This window comes from Pinus tabuliformis, chromosome 3_1, assembly GCF_031772625.1.
Source record: "Pinus tabuliformis cultivar Carrire ecotype Pingquan chromosome 3_1, CPIR1, whole genome shotgun sequence".
Classification (NCBI taxonomy): Eukaryota; Viridiplantae; Streptophyta; class Pinopsida; order Pinales; family Pinaceae; genus Pinus; species Pinus tabuliformis.
Genome location: NC_142301.1, coordinates 823,807,086 through 823,827,676, shown reverse-complemented (window position 1 = coordinate 823,827,676; position 20,591 = coordinate 823,807,086). Strand labels below are relative to the sequence as shown.

The following is a 20,591-nucleotide window of genomic DNA, read 5'->3' as shown; positions in this document are numbered from 1 at the left end:
TAAGTAAATGCAGAGGAATACACCAAAATTCCATTCTCATCCTTAGATTGAGAACCATATTCTGGTGGATACCTTAAAGATAGCTGCCAGTGGCCCACTTTACCCACACAAGGACTTGTAATGAAGAGTATATATATTAACAAAAGAAAAAAAACAGAAAAAAAAAACATTAATAATTACCTTAACAAAACAATTAATAATTACTAATTACTCATCATAAATAGAATCCATTGCCAACTTATCATTTCATTGATTATGTTAATCCAAATACAATACACTTGTATTCAGTGGACACTTGGATTTGACTCAACTCAGCGAGTTCAAATCTGTCGAGTAGTGCCAGTGAAACCGGACTCCTGCCAAAAGAGCATTCAGCCAAAATGCAGAGGAATACACGAGAATACCATTATCATAAGTGAAAGCAGAGGAATACACCAAAATTCCATTCTCATCCTTAGATTGAGAATCATATTCTGGTGGATACTCGCCTAAAAGATAACTTCCAGTGGCCCACTTTACCCAAACTAGGACTTGTAAAGCACCATATACCCATCTGCCAAAACATTTTGGGCCCAAAATTCCTAATAACAAGCTACCACATAAAATACATATCAATTCCAAAGCTATCACCGCGCGAACCAGAACTTTTGGACGACGCAAAGTCTTCCTCAAACCGCCAGGAAAATACCGAACCTTTAGAGGACGCGAAAACTGGAGTATCAAATGCGGAACCTTTTGGAGTATCAAATCCCGAACCTTAAGACGACCCCAAAACTGGAGTATGGGATGAAGGCAAACCAGGAGAGGAAGGCAAAAGTGGACCATCGGCTGAAACCAAAGCTTAACACGACGCCAAACACTAATTATTGGAGCAAACAAACCGTTACCTGTTGTTGCTTCTTGGGAACCACTAGGTGCTGGCTCTTTGGATTCATCGGCCTTAACGGTTGGCCCTTTGGATGTATCCTCTCTGGAATTTCTTATCAAAAACAAATGCAGGCAGTCCATGCCCAAAGCAATGCCAATGCCTACCAATATCGCAACAACAACAAGGTATTTGGAAGGGGATGCAGAGTGCATATCGTACCATTTTCCAATGTTTGTAGGTTGAAGAGAAACAAAGAGCACCCAAAATACAGAGCAAAAGAGGTTGAAAAATCCTACTATATAGGAGAAGGTTCTAATGCCAAGACGAGTACCTCTAAAGTTCAACACCCGGCAATCAGAGTTGTTTTGGGCCATACCATTGGTTAGAAAAGCACCGGCGGCGAACCCACTTCCCTTACTATCAACCAAATAATCTTTAGTTGCTCTTCTTGCCACAAGAGAGCTGGAGAAGCCATCGACTCTGAACCAAATAGTCAGTAGAAAGTTGAGTGAGATCTCTGTTAACCTTGGCACTATTAAAGACGCAGTGCTGTAAGCACTGTCAGATTCTCCCGTAGCTCCAAAAGATCTGTTCAGCAGCTTTGTCCAGTAATCATAGCCTGATGGAGAAAGTGGAATGCAAATGCAAGGATGTTCTTTCTCCATGTCTCCCCTGGAAATATAATCAAATATTTCCTTCACTGCCTGCTTTCCTTTCTTCCTTCGAGATTCATCAATCTCCTCCAAATTGGACTGGTCCTGGGTGCACCCATGGCACCCAGTTTCCAGGCAGTCTGGAGATGGCAGTAAGCACAGGGAATCAGATAGTCGTTTAAGACTTCCGGGCATCCGTTGATCAAGCACCTTTACGATGTCTTGCACATTCCAGAATACAATGCATTTGCATTGATCAGATTTAACATCCCGAAGCTTGCAATTACAGATCCCAGGAAGGAGTTCAGCAGATTCCGTGGGATTAGCAGATTGAGATTTTAAAGGAAAACATTGAAGCAGAATAGAGTGCACCTTATAGGCATTGCAGATATACTTCATAAATTGCTGCATCGATGAATTGGGCGGCTTGTATGACAGCATTACCACAGAAGCCTTTGCAAATCGATTTTCTGGTTCTGGACTTTGCTCGCAGGTAGTCAGTCCGAACCCGTCATTTATCTTGTACAGTTCGGGGCCTCTCAGGGTTGCCAGAACATCCCTGGCGCCCAGCTCCAGGTCGAGTCTTCCCCTTAACAAGCTCGTAACAAATACCAGAAAATTTCCCACTATAGCGAATCCCAGATCGGGAAAATTAGCGGACCCCGTTACAGCCTCACCCGACTCGGACTGCGCGACAGCAAGATTGCATAGCCATCCCAAGCAGCTAAAGAAATGAATAATGAACAAGCGCAGTATGTATTGCCTTCCTGAGACACCCATCTCAAAATTCAACGAACGATGAAGTTTTCCAAACCTCTGATAAACAAAAATTTGAGTTCGTTCGCTTATGGCATATTGTGCTTCAGCATTGACAGTTTATAAATCACAGTTGGAGTGGCCATGCACACAACCGACAGTAAAGTAACACCCTGACTAAAGGACCATAGACAGATGGATTGCTTGTGTTTACGGGCATATATTTTCTTTCATGCCCCGTGCATCTCCACTTTACCTCAGTTGAAGGAATAAATTAAACCTCTTTTGCTTTGGCACATTTTCTTTTACGAACATGATTTATGATTTATGATTTATTCCGAATAAAAATTTTACCCTCGTACATTGTGTTTAGCTTTATTTTATAATTATGTTATTTTTTACCCATCTAATAAAATTTCATTTCCACCTTTATTACCAATTAAACTACTCTAAACCGACATTATAATAAAACTTATTAAATCATGGAAGCTTATTAATTTTATTATTTATTAAATTTATTAGTTATTACTTTTTAACTTTTATTAAATTTATAATTTATTATCCTTGCACTTCTCTAAACTAGGGTATAAAGTATTCAAAAATATAATTTATTATCCTTGCACTTCTCTAAACTAGGGTATAAAGTATTCAAAAATATGTTGAGCATTCAATTAAATCCATGTTTTTTTAAGAAACATATAAAGTGAACATTAGAACTTATAAATATTTTATTTTTTACAATTATTAAATTAAATTTGTTTAATTTCTGATTGTTGCAAAAGAAAAAATCTTATTTAACAATCATTATTTTATATTTCTCATTAAATCATAACAACTCATTTACACCATGTAAAAAATAATAACATAACATGTTATTGTAAATATTTTTTATAACTATTTACAAATAATTAAATATATCTTTCAATAACTATTTATTTAAATATGCATAGACTTTATATGCAATAGACTTTATTACTTCTTATTATGAAGTTTAAACTTCATTTTTAGTACAATTAAAAAAAATTATATAAAATATAAATATGCCTAAACTTTATATACATTAAATTTTGTTGCATCTTATTATAAACTTAAGTACAATTAAAAAATTATATGCACTTAATTTTCATCACCCGTCGTTCAAACATATGGCTAAGGAGTTGTCTATAATGCGATTTTTTGGAGATTCCTGTGACGGAATCCGGCGGGAGAAATTGAGGTTAAATCTTGATTTGTTGCAATTAAAATGGTTTTTTAACTTCATATTTGGATTCAGCACCCTCGAAAACCGCTGGGACGCTTTCATTGTGAAGAAACTAGCTATCAAACTTGCGATTCCAATAAATTCCAAACCCGCAAAAAAGGCTTTCAAAAAATGACGTTATAAACAAGTGCTATTGTTACTGCTAGTCAAATTTCCAACCTCAAGATGGATTTCAGTGTGTCAAGGTAATCAATTCGCTAATTAAATGCTTTTCGGTGGCTCTATTCTCAATCGCGATGACTGCAATACAGATCACCCATTTTCATGTCATTACATTATTTTTATTGTGAATCAGGTTCTAGTCTTTCTGGTTAATTTAATCATCTGTGATTAAATGCATATCAAGATTTATACTCTTTTTAATGGAAAGAAATCACTAGAAGAATAGAGGTAGATCGCTAGAGAACTAGATCTCCCGTAGCAGGTAGCGGAGGTAACCGAACTGACATTAACCAATATCACAACCAATATCACCAGAAAAATAAAGATAGCAGGAATTGGAAAGGCCATTTGTAGCATTTTCACAACTGATTGAAGGTATGGCTTCCTACAATATTTGCGCCTTTGTTTTTCTCTCTGGTTTTCTTTTGTTTCCTCTCTGATTTTCTTGTGTTCAGTTTGCTGATTGTAACTTTCTTTCCTATGTGCTGTCGTGTAATAAATCAACTCGCATTGGAATGTTATACTTACAAGTTATAATATTGTTGCGTGATTGGCATGGAAATTTGTATGGTTTTCAACAAGTTTCTTTAGACATTGTGTTATAACTAAAAACTACATACAAATTTTAAAATATAAAACAGAAAAATGTTAAATATACATATCTACGGGGATTTTCCTGATATGCGTTCACACTGTTTATATCGCCATCTTGTGAAACTTTATAAAACAAAAAACAGAGGAACGAGTCATGTATTCTTACCATATAAACAAAATTTTGCTAAATACTTCAACGAAGTCTTTGTTATACCAAAATGCAGTTTGGGCAAAGCATATAACTCTTTTCTCGGGGCACAAATAAATAAATTTTGCTTTAGTTATAAAAAAACACTAGAAAATAACTTACAGCAAGTTCAGAGCCGAACCTGCAAGGCTACATAGTCTTGTTGTGAAAAGCCTAGTTGATGATCTTCCCATATTCAATTCGCTCCCCCATAGCATCATGTACATATATACCTGGGGTCCCTAGTGTGTTTTTCTTGACCCCTTTTCGACTGGTTTTTTCTCAGCCTAGCATTGTAGGGCCCTAACAAACTTCGCCACCGACGTATGCTTATCAGCATTAGACCATTCGACAGGAAAACCATGTTCACTTCCGACTCTGGCTTGAGCTTCTTCCTAGGAAAAGCTCGAAGGAAACCCTCATTGTTGTTTTTTTTTATTTCTTGGTAGAAGATTTTGCCATCCTGGACGCAATAGACAGCAAACAAAACAAGGAATATATGGTCTTCTAGTGTAAGGCTTGCCTTCAGACAAAAATAATGCAAGAATCAACACATGAAGCGAGCTTGAATTACTTCATTTGGAGAATGTATTGGCTGGGGTCGAAATATCACAAACTTCTCAGAGAAACCATGCATGTGCAGTTCAAACCAAGTTCTGGCACTTCGCCTCTACAACTCTCTGCTCAACTTAAAAAACAAAAAAATCCTTAGGCACAAGCTTTTGGGTTTCAAACTCCATCAATTGAAGTATGGAAGCCCATGCAACAACACAGAAGTAAGTTTGATAATCAAAACCAAAACACTTCCTTTACGATTAAAAAAAAACCAATTCATAAATGTACTAAAGAGAACCTGTCCGAGGATTGGAACAACAAGCAGACTAGAGCGTTACCACTTGGAAGAATTTAGAGACAGCTGAGTGAAAAATCGTAACAATGAATATAGAGAAAACATTTGTACCATAAATACTCCTTAAGTGACACTAAGCTCGTAGGTGGCCACAAGTTATGACAGTGGAACAATAAGCTCACAGAAGTTATGACACGGAACAAATGATTGAGGGTATCAATGGGAAATATCATAATAATATTGGGGATGAAAGGCCGCGTCTGCAGAGACATAAAAAAATTTCATTGCAGCTGCCTAATATAAATTAATTCAGACACATCAATGATTTTGTTTCTCAGGTAGAATGCAGATACAAAAATAAAATATTGCTGCAATCAGGATTTGCAAGAAACTATTTCTTCTTGGAATTACAACTCCAAATGTGGAAGGAAAAGAAACTTTCATGCATAAAATTTTATATCTATTGTAACTCTATTTTATATCGAGAAATGGTTTTTAATGTAATGCGATTATTTTGTTCTCTTTATTGAAGTTTATGAAATTGTGTTGTACTATAATAAAAATGCTGAAATTTATGTGCAATATTTGTTTTTTTTTTTTATATTTTTATATTTATGGTTTTAATAGTGTTCATCAATCAATTTTTTTTTGCTTTGCGTTTTTACATTTATGGTTTTAATGATGTTTATTTATATATTTTATAATATTTTAAATTAATAATATATATTTTTTTTTTTTTACTTTCTAAATTAAATTTAATTACTAAATAACATAAAAATTAATTTAATTAATACCAATTTTCCATGTCCATGTCACAATCCAGAAATCATTTCTCTTTCCATTTTTAATCCCACAATGATGGAAATTTAGTATAACACTAAATTTCTGTCAATTACAATCTAGATGATTAATTTGGATAGAAAGTTTAAATAAAATATTAATATTAAGTAATAAATAATAGTAAAAATGTTAATATTAAATAATTAAAATTAGACCAAATTTAGTTATTTAAATATATATAAGAATAATTTAATAGGTAAATAATCTAATATTTTTAGAATTATTTTAAAATGTTAACATTTTTAATAATGAGTATTTATAATCAAAATATCTATATATTAAATAGAATTTGCAATTTTTAATTTTGAAATATTTTTGACTTACTCTATTAAATAGATTATAGTTGTTGTATTAAACAATTTTCTCATTGCTCAAAGAATTGTATATTTTTTGTGGTCATTTAGCTATTTATTTAGGGAATTTTCCATCTGTCATCTTACTATGACCATAACCAAATGATCCAACCAAAAATTTCCATCAAGAAGTAAGCAATCACTGAAGAAGGTTGCTCTTCATAGTAGAGGTTGTTCAATTTTTTTTCAAATAATATTTATCTAATATTTATTCTACTAGAAATAAGAGCTTTAATATTTAGTAATTTAGTTTTTAGAGATAGTCTTACTAAATATGTTATTCCTTCGGTGTATCTTTGAACCTTTAGGAGCAATTTCTAGTTTAATATTATTCGTAATTTTCTTGCCTGGTCATGCTCTCCCTTACTCTCGCTGGTCTAAAAAGTTTGTGTTTGCTTATTGTACTATTTAAGAAAGGACCCGTGACACTTTAAAGAGAAGAAAGAAATGTCCAAAACAAACATTCATTAACGTCCTTCCACCACTCTTAAATATTGTACACTTCAACAATGTGCAAGTATAATTTTAATGTGTTGTCTTCTTAAATATTTTCCCACAACGATTTATGTCAAATTCCCACATCGATTTCTCATCTTTTTTATGACTAAAATATAGTTGGACTTATTTGTGTGATTGGATAGTTAAAAACAAGGTAAATAATTGATTTTGTTAATGAGAATTTGAATGGCACCCACACACAATCTAATTAAAAATGCTCTCTGTGTGATATGATAGTTAAAAGCAAGGTAAACAATTGATTAAATTTAAAATATGGAAGTATTATTTAAATTATATTTTAAACAATTTCACTAAATTGTCTTATTAAATGATACATTTCATTTTGAGAAATATAGAAATTATAAAAAAATGTAATAGTTAGCTAAATTATTATTCTACAATACTTAGGTTACATAATTTTTAATTTATTGTTTTTTGAAATACACATTTTTCATCTGCAAAGATTTTAACATATTTTTTCCAAAGTCCTTGATATAATGGTTAGTTAAATTATAATTATATATTGTTTAAATGACATTTTTAATATCAATTTTGCCAAATACTTTATTCATTTTGAAAGGTCATAAGGTAATTAATGCAAATGTAATTTTTTTTTATATATTTTTTTATAATACATTGTAATCTAGTTATGTAAGTCATCCTCAAATTGTCACTAGTCAATTTTGCCTAAAATCAAATAAAAATTAATTGAAATATCTTTAAATTATTATGCATTCAAAAAAAACATTATTACAGTAAATATATCATAATTTTAATCAAATTCAAGCTTTTGTGATCCATATTTTGACTTGAAAATAATTTTGAAAAAATTCACATTGGTAGATTTAGGTCACGTATTCCGAACCAACCGGTGTGGTTCATCATCAGGATTTTTGAATGCATAATAATTCACTTGTTGGTTCGAAAGGCATCAACCTAAATCCACCAATGTGATTTCTTCTGAAATGTTATTGTGTCTTTATTACATAAAACATTACACCGTTAACATTTTCTTAAGTTATTAGTTCGTTTATTTTATTGTGTTTGATAAAAATCTCTATTGAGTGTTCATTTCATTTGTGTAGAACATATATACTTTTTTTCAAACATTTTTTGGTTTGGAAGTATGGTTCTAGAATTTTGGTTCCAATGTTCAGATACTATAAGTCCGAGGTCATTCACACTATTTTATGGATACTAAAAAGCACTTTGTTCATTCATTCATGTATGTATTTATTGTTTTTTACTCTAATTTAGAGATACCTAAACTAAGAAAAAATATCTACAACTTAGCCCTTGTTCAAAGACCACAAACAATTCATACTTTCAAAGTTCAATAATTGAACTAAGTGGCAGAAAACGCTAGCTATGCGGCCTTGTTACTTTTTGACTTTCATATTTGTTTGTATTATATTATATCACATTATAGAAAATGAATGGTTTACATTTTGTTTACATTTATAGATGCTAAGAGTTAAAAATAAATCACCATTTATCTTTACAAAATTAAATGTGTTATATTTGTCTTTATAAAAATAAATATACATATTTGTCAAAATATATTCTTAAAATAATTTAGCATCTTTTTTAAATCTGTATGAACCGAAGATACTAATATTTATCTTTTTTCTTTGTATTTATGAGGGGAAGAAAAGAAAATGACCATTATTAAAATGCTTTTCTACGTTATATTATTTTATTTATGTATATAAGATAAAATTTAATTTAAGTTTTAAATATGAATAATAATATATAAAAAATAAATTTTATTTTATATAAGTATAATAAAAGTGAAATTTAATTTTTTTATATTTTTATTTTTTAAATAAATTTTAGAGATATAATTTTAAGTTAAAGTCTTAGTTTTTATTATATTTAGGTTTTTTTTTATTGGACAAAGATTCCATCATAGTAACTTGTTATAAAGGTCACATCTCTAATCATGTACTATATTATTCGTGATCTAATCAAGTTGATTTTCAAAGTGGGTTTTTCTTGATGTGATGGAGCTTCCCACTCTAAACCTTTGTGTTGATGTGATAATTGTATGCTCTATTAGTGTTATGCATTTTATTTTAATGCTACCACATTAGGAATTTCTTATGATAATGAATAAACAATGATAATGTTAGTATCTTAATAAAATTACCATTTATTGATTAAAAATATGGATATATTTATGTTAAGTGATGTCCTTAGAGTTTAAATATATGTGCATTGAGCTATTACTAAGAGTACAATAAGAAATCATTATCACTATCACAAACATGATATTTTCCTACCCACTTTTAGTTAAATAATTTAATTTTAAATATTAAATTAAAATTCTTCACATAAATAATAATAATAATAAATTAATTGCAAAAAAAATCATAAAAGAAAAATAAAAAATTATTAATATCTTTAAATTTGAAAATAAATATGTTGTTCTAAATGTCTTGTAATATTAATGCAAAACTCTTCCTCCTTAAGATCCACTTTAACATTATTTCCATTATTTGTAGTAGGTCATTTATAGTGTATTAAGGGAATTGTGATTTTAATCCAAAAACCAATATTTTTTATATTTAAATATGAGTTATATATTTGTTTTAACTTGTATTATTATTTTTATATAGTTTCATGTATATTGTTCATGATACCATGTTTATGAGGTTTTTCTTATAATTCTTTAAACTTGAATATTTCTGCTAAAAGAAAAAATAAATACCAACAATTACAAGGTTTTCATGGTTTTGTAGTTTTTACAATTACAAGGTTTTCCTGGGTTTTGTAGATTTTATTTCATACTACTCATGATTATCTTTTCTGTTTCACTTCAATGTCACATCATATATGTGTACACATACTTTCTAAGATTGTTAAAAGATTTTAACATAGGTTATAATATGATTAAATTTATGTTTAATAGAATAACAATTTGTTGAGTCAATAGTGTAAATATTTTTTATATAAAAAATAAAAATATATATCACATTTTGAATTTTATATATATTAACTTTTCAAATGTACATTTTAATTTAATTTAATTTTTTTATTTCAAATCTTACTTGAACTACTTTGTGAGTGGTTTTCTCTCATCAACAATCATACACATAATAAATTTCTACTCTATTAAAGTAATCTCACTTCAAGCAATTTCATAATATGTTCACAAATTCGCTCATATGTTATCTAATTCTAAATGTTGAAAGTGTTATTAATTGAAACTCCAACAGAATAATTTTAGAAAAGAATTATACTCCGAGTATAAAGATAAATCATATTCATTAAAATGTTTTAACATATATTTATAAATACAAACAAGGCTAAGTAATATTTATTCTCCAATACTATTAAATTGTTAGTAATTAATAAAATAAGTAATTATTAATTATTATACCATTTTTTTTCAAATTTTAATAATAAATATTGTTCTTGCTTGTAATATTTTGTTATTTATGATATGTTTTGCAAATACATTATTTTCTAAATTCACTGTATTATTTTGTGGATTTTTCATAATAACTTTATAAACTTACAAGTTTTCTCACTTATTTATCTCCACACATAAAATTTAACTCCAAATGTTAGATGAATAATTATCAAAACTTCAAAAAAATAAACTCTAAATAAATTGAGTTATAATCATGTTGACTCTTTAACATATATTTATGGATACAAAACAAGTCATATTATCTTCATACACTATATAACCACAAATGGCCAATTAAATAAGTAATTGTCAATTAGTATAAATTTTTTTCAAATTAGCTTGAACATCTACTCAAGAATATAAAACAAATCTTACAAATATTTATCATCATACATGTTAAATAAAAAATGATTAATTGAATAAGTAATTATTAATTATTATAACACCTTTTTTAAATTTCATCGATGGAAATGATTATTTCAAATGATATATTTTTTTTTATTATATCTTATTGTTTTTTGGTATATTATTTTTTTAAAAATTATCTTATTATTTTTTAAATAGTTCATATAAATAAAAACATATTTTTTTTTCCAAAATTAGGTAATTAATATATATATATATATATATATATATATATATATAAAAGTTGTATTAAAGCATCGATTAATAAAAAGTAATGAGATGAATTCTCCTTAACCCCTTAAATTTTCTACCAAATATAATAATTAATAATTTGTAACTTCTATAATTAATATTACATATAAAACTCAATAAATTTTATTTATTTATAATTAAAAGTTGTATATATATTTGTTTCATCACTAAAATAGTATATATATTAACACAAGGAAAAAAAAATGAAAAAAATCATTAATAATTACCCTAACAAAACAATTAATAATTACTAATTACTGATCATAAATAAAATCCATTACCAACTTATCATTTCATTGATTATGTTAACCCAATTACAATTAACTTGTATTCAATGGACACTTGGATTTGACTCAACTCAGTGAGTTCAAATCTGTGGCGTAGTGCCACTGAAACCAGATTCTTGCCGAAAGAGCATTGAGCGAGAAAGCAGATGAACCTTAACCGAGTATCAAATCCTGAACCTTAAGACGACCCCAAAACTGGAGTATCAAATCTCGAACCTTAAGACGACCCCAAAACGAGAGTATCAAATCCCGGACCTTAAGACGACCCTAAAACTAGAGTATGGGATGAAGGCAAACCATGAGGGGAAGGCAAAAATGAAACCAAAGCTTAACACAATGCCAAACACTAATTATTGGAGCAAACAAACCCTTACCTGTTGTTTCTTCTGGGGAACCAGTAGATGTTGGCTCTTTGGATTCATCAACCTTAACGATTGGCTCCTTGGATGCACTACTAAAGCAACAACAACAAGGTAAGTAGTCCATGCCCAAATACAAATGTAAGCAATCCATGCCCAAAGCAACAACAACAATAACAAGGTACCATTTTCCAATGTTGGTAGGTTGAAGAGAAAGAAAGACCACCCAAAATATGGAGCAAAAGAGGTTGAAAGATCCTACTATATAGGAGAAGGTTCTAATGCCTAGACGAGTACCTCTAAAGTTCAACACCTGGCACTCAGATTTGTTTTGGGCCATACCATTGGTTAGAAAAGCACCGGCGGCGAACCCACTTCCCTTACTGTCAACCAAATAATCTTTAATTGCTCTTCTTGCCATAAGAGAGCTGGAGAAGCCATCGACTCTGAACCAAACAGTGAGTACAAGGTTGAGTGAGATCTCTGTTAACCTTGGCACTATTAAAGATGCAGTGCTATAAGCATTCTCAGATTCTCCCGTAGCTCTCAAAGATCTGTACAGCAGCTCTGAAAGATCTGTAGGCGTCTCTCCTATGGGAGTTGGCCACTTTAATCATTTTCTTAATTAATTTTTTTGATCGGAAATCATTTTCTTAATTAATCTTTTTGATCGGATATTTGGAAGGTGATGAAACAACAAGAAGGTATTTTGAAGGTGATGCAGAGTGCATATCGTACCATTTTCGAATGTTTGTAAGTTGAAGAGAATCAAAGACCACCCAAAATACGAAGCAAAAGAGGTTGAAATATCCTACTATATAGGACAAGGTTCTAACACCCAAACGAGTACCTCTAAAGTTCAACACCCGGCACTCAGAGTTGTTTTGGGCCATACCATTAGTTAGAAAAGCACCAACAGCGAACCCACTTCCCTTACTATCAACCAAATAATCTTTAATTGCGCTTCTTGCCACAAGAGATCTGGAGAAGCCATCGACCCTAAACCAAACAATGAGTACAAGGTTGAGTTAGATCTCTATTAACCTTGGCACTATTAAAGATGCAGTGTTGTAATCACTGTCAAATTCTCCCGTAGCTCCGAAAGATCTGTTCAGCAGCTTTGTCCAGCAATCATAGCCTGATGGAGAAAGTGGAATGCAAACGCAAGGATGCTCCCTTTTCATGGCTCCCTTGGAAACATACACAAATATTTCATCCACTGCCTACTTTCCTTTCTTCCTTCCGGATTCATCAATCTCCTCTAAATTGAACTGGTCCTTGGTGCACCTATGGTAACCATTTTTTAGGCACTCTGGAGATGGTAGTAAGCATAGGGAATCAGATAGTCGTTTAAGACTTCCGGGCATCCATGAGCAAGCACCTTCACGATGTCTTGCATATTCCTGAATACAATGCATTTGCATTCAAATTTACCATCCTGAAGCTTGCAATTACAGATCCCAAGAAGGAGTTCAGTAGATTCAGTGGGATTAGCAGATTGAGATTTTAAAGGAAAACATTGAAGCAGAATAGAGTGATCCTTATAGGCATTGCAGATATACTTCATAAATTGCTTCATCGATGAATTGGCCAGGTTGTATGACAACATTACCACAGAAGCCTTTTCAAATCGATTTTCTGTTTCTGGACTTTGCTCGCAGGTAGTCAGTCCGAACCGGGCATTTATCGGGTACAGTTCGGGGCCTCTCATGGTTGCCAGAACATCCCTGGCGCCCAGTTCCAGGTCGATTCTTCCCCTTAACAAGATCATAACAGATACCAGAAAATTTCCTGCTATACCAAATCCCAGATCGGGAAAATTAGCTGACCCCGTTACAGCCCCATCCGACTGAAACTGCGCGAAAGCAAGATTGCATAGTCATCCCAAGCAGCGAAAGAAATGAATAATGAACAAGCTCAGTATGTATTGCTTTCCTGAAACACCCATCTCAAAATTGAATGAATGATGAAGTTTTCAAAACCTCTTATAAACAAACTTTTGAGTTCGTTCGCTTATGGCATATTGTGCCTCAGCATTGACAATTTATAAATCACAGTTGGAGTGGCCCTCACACAACTGATAGTAAAGTAATACCGAAGCTACGAGCCCAATTACCCTGACGTAAAGGACCATGGACAGATGGAATGCTTGTTTTTAGGGGCATATATTTTCTTTCATGCCGCTTGCATCTCCACTTTACCTCAGTGGAAGGAATAAAGGAATAAATTAAACCTCTTTTGCTTTGGTATGTTTGCTTTTACGAACATGATTTATGATTTATTCCAAATAAAATTTTTATGGTGGTACATTGGTGGTACATTGTGTATGAAGCTTTATTTTATAATTATGTCAATTATTTTTCTAACGATTCAATAAAATTTCATTTCTACCATTATTACCAATTAAATTACTCCAAACCAACATTATAATAAAAATTATTAAATCATTCAAATTTATTAATTTTATTATTTAAATTATTATTATTTATTAAATTTATTAGTTATTACTTTTAAGCCCATAATTATATTTCTACACATTCAATAAAATTTCATTTCCACCATTATTACCAGTGAAACTACTCCAAACCAACATTATAATAAAAATTATTAAATCATCCAAACTTATCAATTTTATTATTTATTAAATTTATTAGTTATTAGTTATTACTATAATTTATTGGTGTGGAGTAGAAGAAAGGAATTGTTTTTATTGAGATTTTTTGGATTTTTTTTGTGTTGAAATTTTATGGAAAAATTTGAGGTAATGTTTTGATTTGTGTTATTTAAGTTGGGTTTTTTACTATATAAATTAAGTACTCTGAAAATTGGGCATTTTGATTAGTAACCCATCAAACTTATGATTTTTCTAAAATCTTACCAGATTTTAGAAAAATTAAACAAAAAAAACCTACCGAAAAAACTTCTAAAAAATTAGACTAAAAACAACTCACAGAAAAATGGTTGAACCGAGTTTACTACCTTAGAAACAGGAGTTTACTACCTTAGAAACAGCACATGTTGCTTGAATCTCATTGGCAGTAGGTTAAATAGCGTAGGTGGTAGAGCCAAGTGGAAAAAGCACCATTTACTAGGTATGTAATACCAGCCACCAATAACGAATGAATTTCAAATTAAAGGGTCATAACATAGTTAAAATGTAATTATGAGGTAAACTTAGATTATTTTCATTTTTTTCCCTAATTTGAAAGTCATAATTTTATAGCGAAAAAATAACTAAAATTATGAATATTATCATGATAAAAGGAATTTAATTACTGTTAAAAACATTTGATTTAAAGATTTGATGGAGAATGCAAAGTTAATTTAAAAGCAACCATTTACATTAGAAGATGATGGTTGAAGACATTAGATTTAGAAAACAAATGACTACTACCACTAGTTAGTGATTACCAAAACAAAATTTCTACAAGCAGAGCACAATCCCACTATAATAGAAGAAGGAACTATATAGAAAGACATACATGCACAAGATCATGTGAATGGGTTTGTCATAAGAGACTTTGGTCTCTTCTTGTAACTCCTTTTTCTATAGGATCTTGTTTCATGTATCTAGCCATGTGATGTCTTGAAGGGACATTATGTGATGTGATCACCATATTAATGAAATTATACTATGGGTAAATAATATTTGTGATCATTAGTGTTAATGATCCTTTATTTTAGTAGCTTTATTTTAGTAGGGTGGTATTGTTAAGAAATGTATTCACAATTTGATTGTTTTCATACAAAACTTGAAATAAATAGATACTAATGAATTTTGATGTTTTATTTTTTTTCTCATTGAATCCATAAAGATAAGAATTTCTTATGCTTTGGAGACCAATTTGACACTAAGAAGCTTCATATCTTTAATGATAATCTTATTAAATGTTAAATTTATTAACTAATTTAGAGTTTTGCAATAATGTGTAGGCATTTATTACATTAGGGAGGATACACTAAAGCCCTACTCAAATGAAAATTCTAAGATTCTTCCAAAGTTAGTGATAATCCCTCACACTTCTACTACCTTAATATATAAATGCAATTTTACAGTATTTATTTTTTGATGTTGATATAAATGATGGCCTTCAATATTGCAATCCTAGAGGATCTTAGCTTTAAGTATCAATATGAGGTTCATACAAACTTAATAGGGCTCGACACTACATGTACAACAAGAATTATTTTCTTCTCTTTTTGATCTTTATGCAAGTGGGAAGTATTGAAATGAAGGTTAGATGCACAAAGATGAAACTAATTAAGCCATGCTACAAAGAAAATAGATTCAAAGATATGATTAGTAGTAAAAGAAACGGCACACACATCTATGCTACTTGCAATGTAAGAAAAAACACTTGTTGAATGACACATCATTATATTCTTTTTGCAATAAATGGAAAAGGAAACTTGTTGAAATGAAGAACCAAGAACAAAACCCTAATTTTCCGAAAAAAGCGACATTCAGAAAACAATTGATAAGGGTATCTATAAGGTCTCTCTACTTCCAAGTTTCGTTATCAGTGTCTCACATGTGTTGTAATACCTTGTATTTATTGTGATGCTGAGCAATAAAAGAGGGTTGGTTATAGACTGCTACAGGAGTCTCTAGTTTTCAATAGGAAATAATCCAACAAGCATGTAAAATAGATACAATATAAATATGAGATGAGAAAAAGTTGTGGAAACATTAGGAAATGATATCATTCAACTGATGAAAGTTCAAGGAAACAAAATTCAAGCTTATCCATATGAAATGAATCTTTGTGCGTTTCCTATAGTTGTAAAGCCAATTACACAGCAAAATAGTGAACAATAAAATCTATAACAAGGAGAGAAATAAAATGAAGGAACATTAGTAACTGCTACTATCTCTAAAAAATGCATAAATGATCTATAAACTACCATGTTGATATTCCGCTGGACAGTTCATCATAAGAGATCTAGTAAAACCATATTTACAAATCCAAAACGTACATTGTTGGCTTATGGGGGCCTAAACCAGTTTCAGAGTCATTTAGCCAAACAAATCCCTACACTACTGGCCCTTTCAACATCATCCCACAGAGCGCAGACTAAAGTCTCACCCGAAACAATATGGGGGAATACTGGAAACGAGTTTTTGCACCCTTGACATGGAGGTGATGCCGATTTAGTCCAACTAGACCTGCCTTCACACAGGTCACTTCCTACTCTGTTCTAATCTTCAGTACCTTCACGATCGGTTACAATCAGCTTTCGTACAACCCTAACCAGGGGCTGGAGTCCTTTCGCGCTGCTAAGGCAGTGAACTGTAGTTATTTCCCAACTTAGACTAAGTATCTTACTTATCTTATTGACAAATCTTAATTATCTTCACGTAAACAAATATTCTTACTTGTGTTCACTTAGCCAATACAATTATACACATTCGCACATCAAATAAGCATTAGAAGTGAAATTCATACCTAATATAACAGATGCATAAACAAGAAATAAATATGCAGAATTGATAGAAACTTCTCTTTATTAATACTTCGCATGGTTACATAATCAACTCACCTTGCGCATTCAGCTGCAGGGGTTTGCACACTCAGCTGCAGACTACTAGGCCTCTGCGCACTCAGTTGTAGAGCCTCTTCCTACTCTACAACCCAAAACTAGACTTTACACTTTAGAATTATCTCGCATACATCTTCATTCCTTAGACATTCTGTGATGCCTTAACTACTTAGAGCTTCGCTCTATTTATACAATCCCATGGTCCGTGGACAATGGGTAGATCTTCTATAGCCGACATTACATTATCAAAATAAGGGCGGAAAACCCTATGACTCTTTAATAAATACGCACCCATAAAGTGCGGAGTCTTTACATTGGAATTACAAAACTTGGACCATAATCTGGGCTCTAAGCCCCAAAACTACCCTTGGGGGATCCCGTGTCGAACAAGACCACAACACAAACATCATGACTTGCCCTTGAGTCACTCTGCAGGTGCGAAGATCTTAGCGCGAAGACATCCCAACTATGATTGGATCGTTGCAAGTTCGGCAGCGCACAGAGTCGTTTTCTGCTGGACTTCCTCTATGTGTTGTTCGGTGACCGCTGTCATTGAAATGCTTCCCTGAATCCTCTCCTAATTTTCTTGCAGTTGTGCAAGCTTTGCTTCAATGGATGTTGTAATTGTATACGCCTCATCGATCCATGGCTATAGGCGTGCTTTTAAAACTACCTCTTTATGCCAAGCAGCATCCACCTACTCCTTGAGTGCCTTTTCCCGTTGCATCCTTGCAAGCCTTTGTGTAAGGGCAACCGTCTGCATGGTCCCTTTTACTTCATCGTACCTTTGTTGCAGCTCGCACACCTCTGTCTCTAGGCGCTCTATGTTTGGGTCCTCCTGTAGGTTGGTGAGGACCTTGAATGACTACTTGAACTGTTTCATGCAGTCTATCACTGCATTGTCAACCGCCGCCGCGGTGGTGCGTTGTTCTTTGACCTTCAGCGGAGTTGAAGGTTGAGCCTTCAACTATAGTTCTGCGATCTATAGATTCAGCTCCAGTTGAACCCTAGCCATTTCTGCTCTTGAGTCACGCACCCCTATCACTAACTTTTAGACATGCACCTCCACCAGTTCCTCTGCTTCGATGGCCATCTCTGGGACCATCTGGCAGGTTACCTCCACAACTTGCACTATTTGTTTGTTCTACTCCATAGCTTCATTACGCTGCAGGCTCAATTGCTCAATGTTGATGTGTTTCTCACTCATTACCTGTATAGCACGGATTTCCCTGACTCGTAGTTCTGCAGTGACTCCATCCTGCAAAATATAGAGCGTCTCCCGAGGGAGCGCAGCTATGTTTAACCCGACCCCTTTCAAGCTACTAACCATAGGCCCGTTGACCTCATTCTCTATCATGAGTGCACTGTCTGGTACCACTATTGTGTTGGTAATCTTGGCATGTAATATTTCCTCGGTTGCTGAGGTGCCAATTGCAAGGTTGGTCAACAATGTGCCAGCCTGTGGAGTGCACTGTGTCCGGAGAGCCCCCAATACTAACTGGTGTTGCTCCTCAAACTACTGCAGGGCCTCCATTGTGACATCCCTCACCATTTCGTCGATATCATGTAGATCTCCCTTAGTGAGGGTGATGGGTCCTCCCTTGTGCAAGGTAGTCGTGTGATCCGGTGAATTAGACGATCTGTGATGGGGATGGTTTCCTCCAGCCATAAGCACACATCATGCACCAAGTAGGAAAACTTCCTGATGACGAAAATGGTCACTGGGGCATGATGGTAATGTGGCACCCAGAGCAGTTTTAGCAACCCTACCTTCTCTACACCTCTCAGCCATTTGCATGGCTCCAACTCTATTATTCTAGCTGGCGTGACTGTCTTCTAGCGCATTAGCTACGATGTCGCTAAATGCGGTAACTTCTCGTGGTCCGCGAGGTCCCAATCTTCAAATTTTAACACGGGGACCCATCCCAAGTGTGCTCCTTCAAAAATAATATCATCTGGGAGAAGAAAAGTTTGCAGAGAGCTCTTGCTCTCATATATATCCTTGGATACCTTAGCTTTACCCTTCCGCGAAGGAACATATGCAGGCAGCCTGGTGAGAGGGTCTGCACCCTGTGTTTTAACTTCCATCTCTACATCCTCCTCCACAAGGATTTCTTCAAAATATTCCTCATCATCAGCCTCCAAATTAATGGCCTTCCCCTTTTCCTCCTTTGTAAGCTTGGTCCTTAGTGAATTTCGAGGCGAGATGTGCACCAGTACCATGGCCTGCTTATCCTTCTTAGGTCTCATTGTGCGCGATGATTTAGGGACCTCAGCGATTATTCCTATGCTCTTTGGGGCTTCTACTTCTGCAATTGCCTATGTGGCTTCCCCAGCTATCATTGCTCTGGTATCCATGACTTCTTCAGGTGCTACCATAGTGAAATTCCATAGTTCTCTTAGTGTCTCTGGTAATTGCTCAAACAACAAATTCGCTTTCAGAATATCGAATAAGTCTCGATTCATGAATATCTGAGCACGCAACAACTCAGTTCTCAAATTGCCAAGTGTTGTTTGTTGGACAGCCATTTGTAATTTATAACACCTTTTGAATTTGAATTCGACCATTCCCCCCACATTTGGTCCATTAATGCTAGATTGGCAGTAGATTTTCAAGAATCTAGCCCATAAAGTTCGCCTTAAATGCCTGTCGCCCGCTCCATTTGGCCTCAAACCAAGCATCACATCATGAATAGTGACTTTAATGGTCACTTTTTGGCTGACCCACATGGCAGTGCAGCCGTCCTCGCACTATCGCAGACCCTATGACACTTCATTACTCCGTGTAGTCCTGACATCGCACAGTTCCCAGGTAGAGTAGTTTATAGTCTCGCGCCTCCTTTTAGCTGCCTGGAGCACTAAGACTGTGCTTCTGTCAGCTAGTCATATGGTCGGGACACCTGTGTATGGCTTTAGATGACTGCCATTGACTTTCCTGGGAAGGGTTCTCCATTTAACTTTACCAACTGTACGCACCACCATTTGTAATCTCCTGAATAACATACGGCCCCAGCCAATGCATTCTGAGCTTCCCTGGAAATTTATCAAACTTACTATCATACAACAGTACCAAATCATTCACCTTAAAGGTACGCAGGTTAATAAGTCGATCGTGCCATGCCTTTCTGCACTACTTCTGGACCTGCTAGTGAAATCCACCCAAAAATCGTTCTTCTTCAAGCTCATCTTGCCGCATGAGCCTCTCCTCCAGGGCTTTGTGATCCGTCATACCTATGAGCATTGTTATGTGCATACTAGGCACAATGTATTCCATAGTTGTTATAGGTTCCACTCCATAGACAAGCCTAAA

At 33.4% G+C, this 20,591-nt stretch overlaps 1 protein-coding gene across 1 annotated transcript; it reads right to left on the bottom strand.

Annotated features, from left to right (window-relative positions):
* Positions 1 to 238: 238 nt before the first annotated feature.
* LOC149190027 (uncharacterized) lies at positions 239 to 2,351 on the bottom strand. Its single transcript, XM_089413338.1, has one exon. It carries the CDS (start codon positions 2,299 to 2,301, stop codon positions 307 to 309), a length of 1,995 nt encoding a protein of 664 aa, XP_089269464.1. The 5' UTR covers positions 2,302 to 2,351; the 3' UTR covers positions 239 to 306.
* Between the last annotated feature and the right edge of the window lie 18,240 nt (positions 2,352 to 20,591).